The sequence below is a fragment of the Aotus nancymaae genome, unplaced genomic scaffold, assembly GCF_030222135.1.
Source record: "Aotus nancymaae isolate 86718 unplaced genomic scaffold, 86718_ANA_hifiasm-v0.15.2.pri h1tg000108l, whole genome shotgun sequence".
Classification (NCBI taxonomy): domain Eukaryota; kingdom Metazoa; phylum Chordata; class Mammalia; order Primates; family Aotidae; genus Aotus; species Aotus nancymaae.
The window spans coordinates 18022819-18035867 of record NW_026988523.1 but is presented as its reverse complement, the minus strand read 5'-3'; the positions used below and the strand labels follow the sequence as shown (position 1 = coordinate 18035867).

At 36.6% G+C, this 13049-nt stretch overlaps 1 protein-coding gene across 3 annotated transcripts in view; it reads right to left on the bottom strand.

The window, feature by feature from the left end:
• The window catches only part of HMCN1 (hemicentin 1), a 443485-nt gene that overhangs the window by 185007 nt on the left and 245429 nt on the right, over positions 1-13049 (bottom strand). For all 3 annotated transcript variants that reach the window (XM_012444401.2, XM_064370607.1, XM_064370606.1), the window contains exons 20-25: positions 10349-10461; positions 8533-8692; positions 7746-7914; positions 4607-4734; positions 2825-3097; positions 1062-1157 (exon numbers count right to left, since the gene is read on the bottom strand). In XM_012444401.2, coding sequence (XP_012299824.2) covers positions 1062-1157; positions 2825-3097; positions 4607-4734; positions 7746-7914; positions 8533-8692; positions 10349-10461 — 939 coding nt within the window. The remainder of the gene's footprint in view (positions 1-1061; positions 1158-2824; positions 3098-4606; positions 4735-7745; positions 7915-8532; positions 8693-10348; positions 10462-13049) is intronic.

The following is a 13049-nucleotide window of genomic DNA, read 5'->3' as shown; positions in this document are numbered from 1 at the left end:
CACCAGCGTGTCCAGAGGGAGTGAGCACTCGTGGTACTTCCCTGAACTTTAAACCCTTCTAAAGAAGACCTCCTCTCCCAGCTTCACCTCCCTAATTCTCAGTGACTCTGGGAATAGTTATTGATAATTCTTTAGGTATCTGAAAAGCTTGTTATTTTTCTGTTAATATTGGTAGAAAATAAAGTAATCACTGGCGACAGTTACTGTTGAGGTCGAAAAGCTTGCCACAGAAACAGAGACAGCTATGAGGGCCTCCAGTTGCTGCTGCCCAGGAACAACTGCTAAAAGGCACATGGGGGAGCACAAATAGTACCAGCCACCTGGAGGCCCTCAGGAGGTTACGGAAAAACTACTGCTTGGACTTTGCCAGAACTGCTACAAACCTGCTTTGAATCACTGCTGATGAATGCACACTTGAAAGAGAGGATGTTCTTAATTACCTACTTGGCATTGTTAGGGTGATAGTGACAGTGCTTTTCACAATCCCCTGAGGAGAGAGAATACCAATCTCTCGCCAGGAAACATGGTAGGATAGAAATCCCAGAAACTCAAGGAAAGGGAGGGCTTGAATAAGCCTCCAAGAGACAAGTTACGATCTGGCCCTAGAATTACCAGTTAAGAGTAGATCTAGGAAAAGAGGTTTTTAGAAGTGTCCAGAACAAAGAAATAGTCCTTATTATACCTCTGCCTGATTGAGATAAATCTGGAATATTTTGAATAGCTCCAGCTATGACATTGTAAAGAGAAAATCTGCCAAAAAAAAAGAATGAAATAAGAAGTAGCAGGAAGGATCTGAACTATCTGGAAAAACATGTGAGACTAGGTAAGTTTGAAAGAATGGAAAGTCTTTACATTGAAAGCAATAAAATACCTGAAAGGAAAAAAAATACTTATTCAAAGAACTGTTATCTGAAAGATAGATAGGTTATTTTCTACTATGCTCAAACGTAACAAGGACTGATGTGGAATTTTATAAAGATGACATTTTGAGTTCAACACAGGATTCTGAAACAATATAACAGAACATTATGCTAAGGCCTGTAACTATGAGTATTACACACCTTTTGCAGGACATGGAAATGCAATGCGTTGATTGGCCACTCTTTCTTGGAATGGATTGTTATATGGAGGTTCTAGATCTTCCACTATGGGTGGTTCTATTAGGAAAATAAATACATCATCACAGTCTTTCTTTGAGCAATTTCAAACTCTCCTAAGGCACAATTAACTACCTACACTGATGAATTGCTATCTCTCCTGAATATTCTTTTAAATATGATTCCTATTTCCAGCTGCCAAACTTTTCTACCTAGACATGACCCAGTGCCTTTCTCTTAATAGTCTATGTCCTTCTCCCAGAAAGTTCTCTCTACATCCTCTTGGAAGGGCTGCCCCTCACTTCTACCTACCCTTCAAATCTCAGCTGACATGTCTCTACCCCTAGGGAAGACTTCTGTGATTTGTCTTTCTGTTAAAAGCTCATATAGAGTCTTCCACCATTTCATGATGGCACTAACCAATGTCTAATTATGTAGTTATGAGATTTCATGAATTATTATCTTTCTCATTCAACTATAAACATGAAAACCCAATAAAGTTTGTGGAATGAACAGGAAAACTTCTCCATTAGTGCTCGAGCCAACCATCCAACAAAGCTGCAATGGGCCAGGTCCCTTAGTACTGTCTAATACTTAGAACAGTATTAGTACTAATACTCAGGACAGCACTAAGACTATCTAGTACTGTGCTAAGTACATCCTGCTTATCTTTTCTTCTTGTCTTTGTATTAGTATTCCCTCTGACAAGAATGCTGTTCTCCTTGATTTCCATGTGGCTGGATCTTTCCAGTGCAGAGGATCTCACTCTAAAGATCACCTCCTCAGAGAAGTCCTGCTTGATAGTCTAATCTAAAGTAGGCAACTCTGAGGACCACTGCCTTATTTTAATTTCCTACAAAGCACTTTTCATAATCTGTATTTCTTATTTGTTTGCTTGCTTTCTGACTACTCACATTAGAACAGCTCATGAAAGCAGGGGTTTTGTCTTTGTTGCTACTTTCTCGTCACCACCTAGAACATGACAGATGCTTGGCAAGAGCTCGATCGATATTTGTTGTTTGAAGAAATAAACATCGATCTTTAAATCTTCAAAACAAATATCAGTATTAATAGAGAAGTAGCAGACCCAGATTTCCTAGGGCTCTGTTTTGAGTACACCCCAGCACTGTGGGGTGAAAGCCTACTCCAACTCACTCTTGCCACAATGTCTCCCAAACCAAAAATAGTGGGCGGGGCATCACCTAAGACTGTTTCCGTTATCTACATGATCCATGACAACTTCGTTTCAAAAGTAAACATACAAAAATTCATGCAGGTTTAGAAATGGTATGTTTCATTTCTTTTGGGAATGGTACTCCTTTCAAAGTTAAAGAGTCATAAAAGTTATATAGAACTCTTTCTTTTTATTTTTTCTTTTTGACGGAGTTTCACTCTTGTTGCCCAGGTGGGAGTGCAGTAGCAGCATCTCAGCTCACTGCAACCTCCGCCTCCCGGGTTCAAGCGATTCTCCTGCTTCAGCCTTCCGAGTAGCTGGGCTAATTTTGTAGTTTTTTTTTAGTAGAGACAGTTTCTCCATGTTGGTAAGCCTACTCTCGAACTCCCGACCTCAGGTGATCCACCTGCCTCGGCCTCCCAAAGTGCTGGGATTACAGGCGTGAGCCACTTTCTAAAGTGATTTAAGATTATACAAGATAATCTATTTAGCTCCAGGGCTTTTTCCTTACTCCCCAACCCACATACATATATTTTTCTGTGTCAAAAATCACCTTGGACATGTAGCGTTATTTCTGTTTCATCAGTGCCCGCTATGTTAGTAGCAACACATGTATATATGCCAGTATCTGAGGGCACGGCTTGGTCGATGCTTAAAGTGCCATCTGGATTGCTAATATGCTGCACTCCATCAACCAGCATGGCGCTTCCACCTTTGGACCAGGTGATTACTGGAGGAGGTGTCCCTTGAGCATTACATGGAATATCCACTCTTTGACCAACTTGGACTTTGAGATGTTTAGGTCCACGCTGTATCTTTGGAGGAACTAGAAATAATAACTAAGTATTAATAATCCAACTTTTACAAATTCCTTCCTTTACTCTCTTTAAATGAGAGCTCCTTATCAATAGACAGCATGAAAAAGTGAAACAATTTCAAGATTTGGACCTGGGCTTGGACCATTCACTAGCTAGGTGATCTAGGGCAAGCCAGTAAACTTCCTGAGGCCTGTTTTCTTGATAATCCAGAGAAAATAGCCTGTAATGCCGGTACACTGCAAGGATTGCAGGAAATAATAAGTATAAAACTCTTAGTTCCAAACTTGAAGAACAACAAGCATTTTAAAACATTAGGCTTCTTTTAATTTGTAAATAACTTTAGGTTAAAAACTCTCTTAAAAGGCAATCCAGATAATTTCTATAATATAAGGGAGTAACCAAAAAACATTTCTCTCCATGTACTCAGTTTTTTTTCTCTTTATAGAAGGATCAGTCAGGCAATAAGAAAAGTTTCCCATGAAAGCCTTTGCTAATTTCAGATAAGAAAATCACAAAGAGCCTCTATCTCTTCCTTTTATCATGTTCCTTTAGAAATTTCAATGCAGTTATTTATCAAAATACCAGCAAAGGATTCCTGATTTCCACATACATGCATTGTGCACTGTAGAATCAAGTTGAGCCACAAGGATATAATTAGAATATATGTACCATACATCCCGAAAAAGCCCAATTTCTCTGTCTTTTTTTCTTTAATATTTAATGAACACTTTCTAAAGGCTGTCACTAACAACAACCTTATATATTTGGTGATAATACTATCATTTTATGAAAGAGAAAACTAAAGATAAGAAATGTTAGTTAATATGCATGATGCCCTAGAGCTAGTGAATGACAGAACTTTTGTGTAACTTCAAACCCCATGATCAACAGGGACACGATTGTGGCAATTCATCTGAAAATGAAATCAGATCAATACTATCTGAGCTAATTTCTTCTGATACTTGAATATCTTTCATCTACATAATGACTGGTGTAATGTATGCACTCAGTGTGTTGAATGAATGAAGAACTGGATGGAGTGTGTGGATTGGAGGAATAAAGCAAACTAACTGGGGAGTCGTAGTCAAAGAATCCTTGGAAACAGAATTTTTTCAGTTGCTGAGATCTTTAAATATTGAAAATGATCATTTAAATACTACTAAATTATTATTTTAAAATTTGTATTGGGTTCTATAAAATGCTACCAGCTTAAACACATTTTTTACTACTGTATATCAACAATAATAGCAATAAGTAACTGTTGACATTTAGAAAAACTGAGATCCAAAAATTTAATACAGTTTCTTTGATAAAGGAAGAAATAGAAGATTGTTTGTAAATAGCAGGAAAGGTTTTCAGAATAAACAAAAGTAAATTGCAAGTCTCAGGTTTCAGAGAATTTTTTTCTTTAATTACTCTATATACAATTTGGAAATTAACTATCAAACAAACTAGGATTATGGGTTTTCTTATGGCCAGTCCACAGGGTTATCATATGCTCTCATTTCAAAACTCACCATGGACATTTAACTTGACAGCCTGAGTCACGTTCCCGGCAATATTTGTGGCAACACAAAGATACATCCCACTATCTGAAATGCGGGTTTCAGTGATCTTCATTGAACCAGAAGGGAGGAATGTGTGTCTAAAAGAAAGAAACCATGTAGTAGACCAGGGAACAGTAGAATTTAAATATCCCCTATGCAGCTACACTTCAGTATGAAATTACTACTCTACAAGTAGTTTTTTAAACCATTTTCCCATCTGTAATGTATATCTATACACCTTAAAAGTTAGGAATTTTCATAATTATCTTGTGTATGATCTTTCTGAAAACACAAAAACATGATTTATTTTACTTTTAAATCTTAGTGGTCTGAAAATTGCCAAATAATTAAACATCTTTCTGTTCTATAAAACAAATGTATATTTGAGTTAACTTTGAATTTATTTTGAATGTTTCATTATTATTTTCTACATGTTAAAGGAAATCTTAAAAATATCTGAATATATTCCTCCTATTGAATAATAATGCATTTGGGTGAGCCAGATCTACATATAAAAATATTATTGCGTTGTGTTAAAATGGTTTTAAAGGATAGTGAAGACTAGGTAGACTTACCTAATACCAAGATTTCTTATAAAGCTAAGTCAATGAAGAGTGCTGTTGGCCCAGAGACTTGCAAATGAAGAAATAGTTAAGCACAGAGTCCTCAAAAAAGACCTGAGCATATGTGAGAACTCAACATGTAACATGCAACATCAGAGGTGATATTACAAAAAGTAAGGCAAGTATTGACTACTCAAACAGATGTTGGGCAACTGGCTTTCCAAATGGGAAAATAAAGAAATAAAATTAGAGCACTACTTGATATTATTTACAAAATTTAAAATTCAGATAGACTGAAGTCCAAAATGTGAAAAACAAAACTTAAAATAGAATTAAACATTGAAGGTTGTGTTTACAATCTTCTCCACATTAAGAAGATACAAAAAGTACACATCTCAAAAAGAACAGATTAATACATTGTGCTCCTTAAAAACTGAAACCTTCTGTACAACCGAAGACACCACACATAAACTTGAAACCACAGCAATAGACTGAGAGAATACATTTTCAACACATATAAAATAAAAAAGGTTATTATCAAAAATAAAGACCAAATTTCTATATTCCATAAGAGAAAGACAAGTCACCAGAAAACTGCAACAAATTTACAGGTTATTCCCCAATACCACCAATAGCCAACAAACAGGTAAAAGCGTTCTTAGTTCACTTGAAGTCAATCAGATGAAAATTAAAACAATTACAAAATACCACTTTACACCCACCAACTGGCAAAAATTCCTAAGTCAGTCAATACCATGAACTGATTAGAACATGGAAACAGGTACATCTATACTCTCTTGGTGGATGGATAATCAATACTGCCCCTTGGGAGTAGCAATTTAGGAATGCCTGCAAAGCTGGAAATGGGAATTTGCTTTGACCAGGAATTGTAGCTCTGCATATAGGTCATAAAGAAAATCATGCACGAGTATGCAAAGAGAAATATACAAAGATATTCTCTGAAAAGCCTTGTTTTAAAAAAAAAAAAGAATAGACAAACTAGAATGTCCATAGAGGAATGAAAAAAATGAAATACAGAATATGCACGTAGGAGTTAAAATGAATAAATATAATCCCTATGTATAATAGTGGATAAATGTTGAGGAGCAAGTAACAAAATAATAATACACTATTTGTTACAATGGCAAATTGCAAACAGACACACAAAACAAAATTGAAAACACAATACACAGTATTCTACATTGTTTAAGGATGTATGTCTAGATTGCATACCAAGTTTGTGGCAGTGTTTGCCCCTGGGAAAAGGGAAAAGAAATTGCAACTGAGGAAGGAAACAGTAGAACTTTCTGATCTGTATTACTGTAATTTTTTACTCAGAAACATTCAAAACACATACTTTTTTCAAACAAATGATAAAATTATATAAACTCCTTCTTAATTTTTTTCCTTCACTAGCAGTAGGTAAACTATACTTGCATAAATTTATACCTTCATAATTATATATCAATAATTCTAAAGAAAATTATAGATTAGTGACTAATTCTTATTTCATCAGTAACTGCATTGACGTTGAGTTAAAATAGTAACCGAGAACTAGAGACAGTGACTTTGAAATGTACATTATCTTATATAATTCTCTCAGGTGAGTATTGTTCCCATTTTATAAATAGGAAACATGAGGTTCAGAGAGAGACCCCTTAAAAATTGCCAAAGGTAGCCGGGCGCGGTGGCTCACGCCTGTAATCCCAGCACTTTGGGAGTCCGAGGCGGGTGGATCACGAGGTCAAGAGATCGAGACCATACTGGTCAACATGGTGAAACCCCGTCTCTACTAAAAACACAAAAAATTAGCTGGGCATGGTGGCGCTTGCCTATAATCCCAGCTACTCAGGAGGCTGAGGCAGGAGAATTGCCTGAACCCAGGAGGCGGAGGTTGCGGTGAGCCGAGATCACGCCATTGCACTCCAGCCTGGGTAACAAGAGCGAAACTCCATCTCAAAAAAAAAAAAAAATTGCCAAAGGTTTCATGCAAACTTTAAGTGGAAGAGAAAATTTAAACTCATAGATGGATGGCAACAAAGGTTGTGCTTTTAAAGCTCCACCATTCTTCTTGTTATGTCACTTAGCCTATCAAATACAGTATATTGTCTCAATGTGCCCATATTTGTATAAGGGTTTAAGCAAGAAGACTTACAAAAACCATCCAATGAAAGTCAAATCCTAGAGATTACAGTGTGCCTATTGTATTTTATTGCTCTTATGGGATGAATGGAAATCTACGTGTGCTTACACATTGGGCTAACAGGAACCTCATAGAATTTTGCTCCATTTTAATAACTATCTTGTAAAATGCACCAGTGGAAAATTATGGCAAAGCTGAATGTTAGGATTTTTGACATTAAAGATGTCAGCAGCATGATTCAGATGTTATAAATACTTCCTGTAGACTCAGATGTACGTGTGAATTATCTCAATTTTAAAGGTGATTTTTTTTAAGACATTTGAAAACCTGAATAGGCGTGGCCATCTTGTCCCAAGAGGTTTATTACATTTTCATGTGTTGCAATTCATCCCAGATCTCCTACCTTGGAGAGAACGGTGAGATGAGCTGGGTTGCTTTGGCCCAAGTAATTATGGGCGGAGGTAAGCCCTTCACTTCACACGGAAGTGTTACCTCTTCCCCTGCAAGGACGGAGATCTCAACAGGCTTATCCTGGGTCAGTCCTCGTTGATCTCCAAACACTCTGGGCCTTACTAAAATAAACACATGTTTTGGAAGGGAAATAGTACATTGAAAACAAAGCACAGTTTTAATTTACATTAAAATGTGGACTACTAATAATGTTCTGAAGTAATTTATAAAAAGATGCTGTTCAGGACATAAGCTAAAACTTTCCATTAATACATTTATTGTGAGAACTAAAAGAGAAACGACGAAAACTTTCCCTAGTCACACAACGAAGAGATCAGCTGCAAGGCCCTCTCAGAGTCTTACCATCTGTATAAGTGACTCCTTGAGGGCCTAACCAAGACATTGTTGAGGTTTGGCTTTGCTAGGAGTGTTAACTAACTGGTGTTACTGAAGAGGGTTGGGTGCAATAAGCATACTTTTTGGGAAACACCATAAAATTTTTCCAAAAGACTATGATTGCATTCCTTAAAATTAGAATCTAAGTAGAGGTGATTTTGGCTGGCAGCAAAAAATGCATTTCTGTAAAAAAAAAAAAAAATATATATATATATATATATATAAACTTGGGGGAGCAATTCCTTTAGGGGTACATGCATCTGGTAACAGTACTGGGGATAGAACTGTGAGTTTTGGCACAGACAGACAATGTCAATAAAAACCATTCCTCCACCAGCTCTCACCATAGACTGTCAGCTGCACTTTCCTTTTGGCGTAGCCGGCGGCATTGGTGGCGGTGCAGACATACTCCCCACTCTCCTCTCCTCCAGGCGACACCACATACAGACTGCCGTCAGCCCCTGCTGAAAACTTAGCACTGCTGGTTGAAATCAGCGCTCCTTTCTGCAAAACACAGCAAAAAGCAAAGGGATTTTTTTAAGACCATAAAAGAGTGACTTAATGTCTGGAAGAGGAATAGAGAGAGAAAAAAAATCTCCAAGGGGGAAATAGACTACATTTTACAATGCTAACTTGAAAAAAGTTATTTATAGAAAAATTAGACAAATAAAAGTACTGAAAGTGATATTTCTCCATACCAAATCATATCGTCTTCATTCCAGAGCTACTTAAGAAGGCAGGGAATAAGTCACGGTAAGGATGGTACGGTCAATGCTTGCGCTATGCCTGGCTCTGTTCTGAGCACTTCACCTGAGTCAACCATTTTAAGACTCACAACAATCTTATGAGTAGCAACTACCACAACCCTCATTTTACAATTTAGAGTATTAAAGCATAGGAGAGGGGAGTAGAGTAACTTGCCCAAGATCACAAAGCCCATCAGTGGTGGAGCTGGGATTGGAACCCAGCAGCCAGGCTCTGGAGCCCAGGTTCTTAACCTCTGTGCGTGGCCACAGCACAAAGGCCAACCTGGAAAGATTTCACTTTTGCATTTTCCTTACAATGCATTAAACTTCTATTCAGTGCTAGGTACTGTGCAGTTTGGGGATGAGCTTCACCACTGTGACTTTTCTGTCCAGAATTTTTTAAAAAGCTAACCTTTTAATTTATTTACAAATGTCAACACCAACTTCTCCATATTTCAGAGATTTTAAATAGATAGAACTTGATGGTATGGGAAAACACTAGTAGTGCTAATTACACAAATGCCACACTTCATTAGCATGTCATTACTTTATATTACTTTGTATCTGCTGGGTTCAAATTCATTTACAGAAAATGTGCCAAGTCCTATTTGTGGCTGCTCAAGGATAATAGGAGTTCTTCAGGAAATGGGCTTTTCTTCAATGCAAAATACAAGTAAAAGCTGAACAACACGACAGAGATATAGAGGGGAATAAATTGGTTTGTATATATGTCTTATAATTTTTAGTCATACATAGAATTTGTGACTATACCATAGAACTTTATAAATAGGAAAATCCATGCAGTCATATTACTTAAAAGGGACCTTAAAAGGTCTTTAATGAAATCACCTACTTGATGTTTGAATGGTACTAGCAATGTTACAGTGAACACTTCCATAGCACAACCTAGGAACTTTTCTATACACTTTACATCTCATGGCAGATCCTTTTTCGCCCTATGCCACATCCCTAAGCCGCCTCTTAATTTCAGTGCAGCTCTAGTGGATAGCTCCACATACTCCACCAGGGTCATCCTTCATGCACTTAAGGTTTTTTTTGGACTCAGGGCTTTATCCAAAGCCCCAGAAGGCCACTCAGCCTGTGCACAGGCAGCCAGGAAGTGCAGCCGTGTAAGCTTCTCTGGGGAATGAGGGACTATGTCATGTATAAATGCTTCACTTCCTGTCCATCAGAGGGATCCTTCTGAGGTGCATCTATATGGTTTCTTGGAGGGTTTCTAGCACATTAAAGGTTATTTGTCCAGCCACAGAGGAAAGCAGCTCAGTGAAACGCTTTACTGACTTTTCTTCTTCCCATGCCTCACTCCCCCAGCCTCCTGCTCAAGACTGGGGATAACTTGCAGGTGAACTTTACACTCTGCTCTTCAGGAAATATGACTAGACGTCTCATTTACCTTGGACCAGACGACAGATGGTTTGGGAATTCCACTTGCTTTGCATGGTAAAGTTACTGGAATGCCTTCAATTGTACTGAGTATCTGCTGCCCATGCTGAATGGTTGGCAGAACTGAAAAGGGAAGTAGTATTTGGTATCTGAGCACCTGTTCTTCCATTTAGACTCACCTATTTAAAGTTAAAATTTTCAGCATAACATTAATGTTTGTAAAAATGAGCAATTATTTAACATTTTCTGATAAAAGTGTAGGATAATCTCTGTAAAGGAGTGTGCTAAACAAAGAAAATAAAGTAGTTATGATCTGGAAAATGCAATAAAAACTTAAAATGAAGTAGTAAGTGATATCTAATAAGCAGACTTTCCTATCAAAAATAAGAGAGGACTAAAGGAAATTCGTTTTTTTTTTTTTTTTTTGCTGGAAACCCAAGAAAGAATTGCACTCAAAGAGTTACACATTTAATGCATATCTCCAATCACTGTCCTTTACTCATTAAGCTTCAATAAGCTGACATAAGCCTACATTCAAACAAATGGGCTGTTTAAGCACTACATATTAAATATCTAAGTGAGGTACTAAATTTAACCTGGATAAAAAGATTTGTTTTCTTAAGAAGAATTCAATGGTAAAACTCAAATCTTAAGAGTTTACTTTTTTTTTTAAGACACGGTCTCGATGTGTTACCCAGGCTGGTCTTGAACTCCTGGGCTCATGTAATCCTCCTGCCACAGCCTCCCAAAGTGGTGCAATCATAGGTATAAGCCACCACACCCAGCCAAGAGTTTACATTTTAAAGACTAAAAGGATTCTAAGTCAATATTTTTCAGTAAGAAGAATAACATACCTTTGACTTTAGAAAGCAACTGAAGAATTAACATGAGTAGAAGCAAAAGGAAAAGGAAGAAGGTTAATCCCTCCATTATGTGTAAATCATAATCAGAACCAACTTTCACAAACAGAAATTATCAATATTCGATGTTCTCAGAATAGTGATTTTGATTAAGGAAGCTTCCATATATGAAAGTTCCTAACATAGTGAAAGGAAGACAATAAAAGCCCAATCTATAACAGGCATTTCCTTTCCATCCTCTGGAAAGATGAGACTGGAACTGCTCCCAGGAGCTCAATCACTCATAATTTCTCTTCCTTAAAATTAGATTTTTTAAGGATTATCATAACTACTCTGAGAAATTTTTTAGAACTAGAGACACCAGAAACCACAGTGCAAAAAATTCCTTGGAAGGCTTAGATTAGATAAGATACATACTCATATTTTCCTATGGCTGAGTTACTCTTTAGATAATTTCTTCTTAAAGAATTGGCAGCAAATACCCAGCCCTATACAAGAATGCCAGGCTACTCTCTAAAGCAAGAAATTTAATTTTCAGAATCATCATGGAAAATTCATCTTTCAACTATGCTGTCAATTTGAGGCAACATGGAATAAGCCATTTTCATAAAAACATACTGAGTTTGACAGCAATAAAGAAAAGTGGCAAATTAAGGCAACAGTTGAAATCTGATGACATTTGGGTGTGGAGGAGAAGTTTCTTTTCAGATTGTCAATCTATATAAACCAATATGACAAACTTTCATTATTTTCATTTACATTTATACTTGTATTCATTCATTATTTTAAGAATGGGATTGACAGACTTTAATGAGTATTCTTAAAAATGGAGAGGCAGAATGATGAAGGAACAGCACTGCTAATTAACATAAATACAGAGGTACAGAGAGCTGCTATGCTGTATCACATCCATCTTCTAAATGGCTGCTAGATTTAGTTAACGCCAAATGGCTGTACTAATTTTTTAACCTTACTGACTAAATTAGTTACTTATTTTTGACTAAGCTGGACCAATGAATGTTGTGATCTCTTAATTTTTAATTATTAACATTAAAACTTGCACCACTATACCATATCGTTGGTTTGTCTGTATTTTTGTCCTTCTGATAGGAAAGACATCATAATTAATCCTGCCATTTTTTTCACCCAAGTGAAAATTTAACCTCAGAACCCTTTTAACACAATATTCTAGGCAGTCACTAGAAGCCAAAGGGGGATGGCATGAGGGCGTTCCTACACAAGATTCTCAAAGCAGTCTATAAGCACTCTCCAGGAAATCTATGGTCTGATCTTCTTGAAAAATAGTTACACAACCATATCTAATATGTCAGTTTGCATTTATTCCTCTAGGTTATAACTAATTTAGTGTTGTTTTAATATTTCTTCAAAATAATATTTCTTCAAGAATATCTAATGATATTGGTGGATACTTAACATAAAACTGAGAAAGGTGGTGGAGGCTGTTTAAGAGAAACAGGCGTAACAAAAGATGATGGCCTGCAGTCACTGATATTGTCAGTAGACCAAACAAAATTTGAAAACTACTGGACTCTCCACATACTAAATAAAGAATAAATCAACTACTAAAAATAAGTATTTTCTAGTACTTTCTTCCCTAAGACATTCAGCCCTGTACACAAAGATGTTTTCAATGCTATTTTTTTTTTTAAAAAAAGCAATGTTCCAAAGCCTTTAAAGGAAGTACACAAAAAAGTTATGACAATTTCTTAAAGTATGAAGCTGTCAATTATTTATCGAGATGTAAAAAGCTGGTTACTGTTAGTCACGAATGGAAAAAGACTGCTTCTGGATTTTCTTATTTGTGACCTTTGAGTTACTAAACATGCAAGA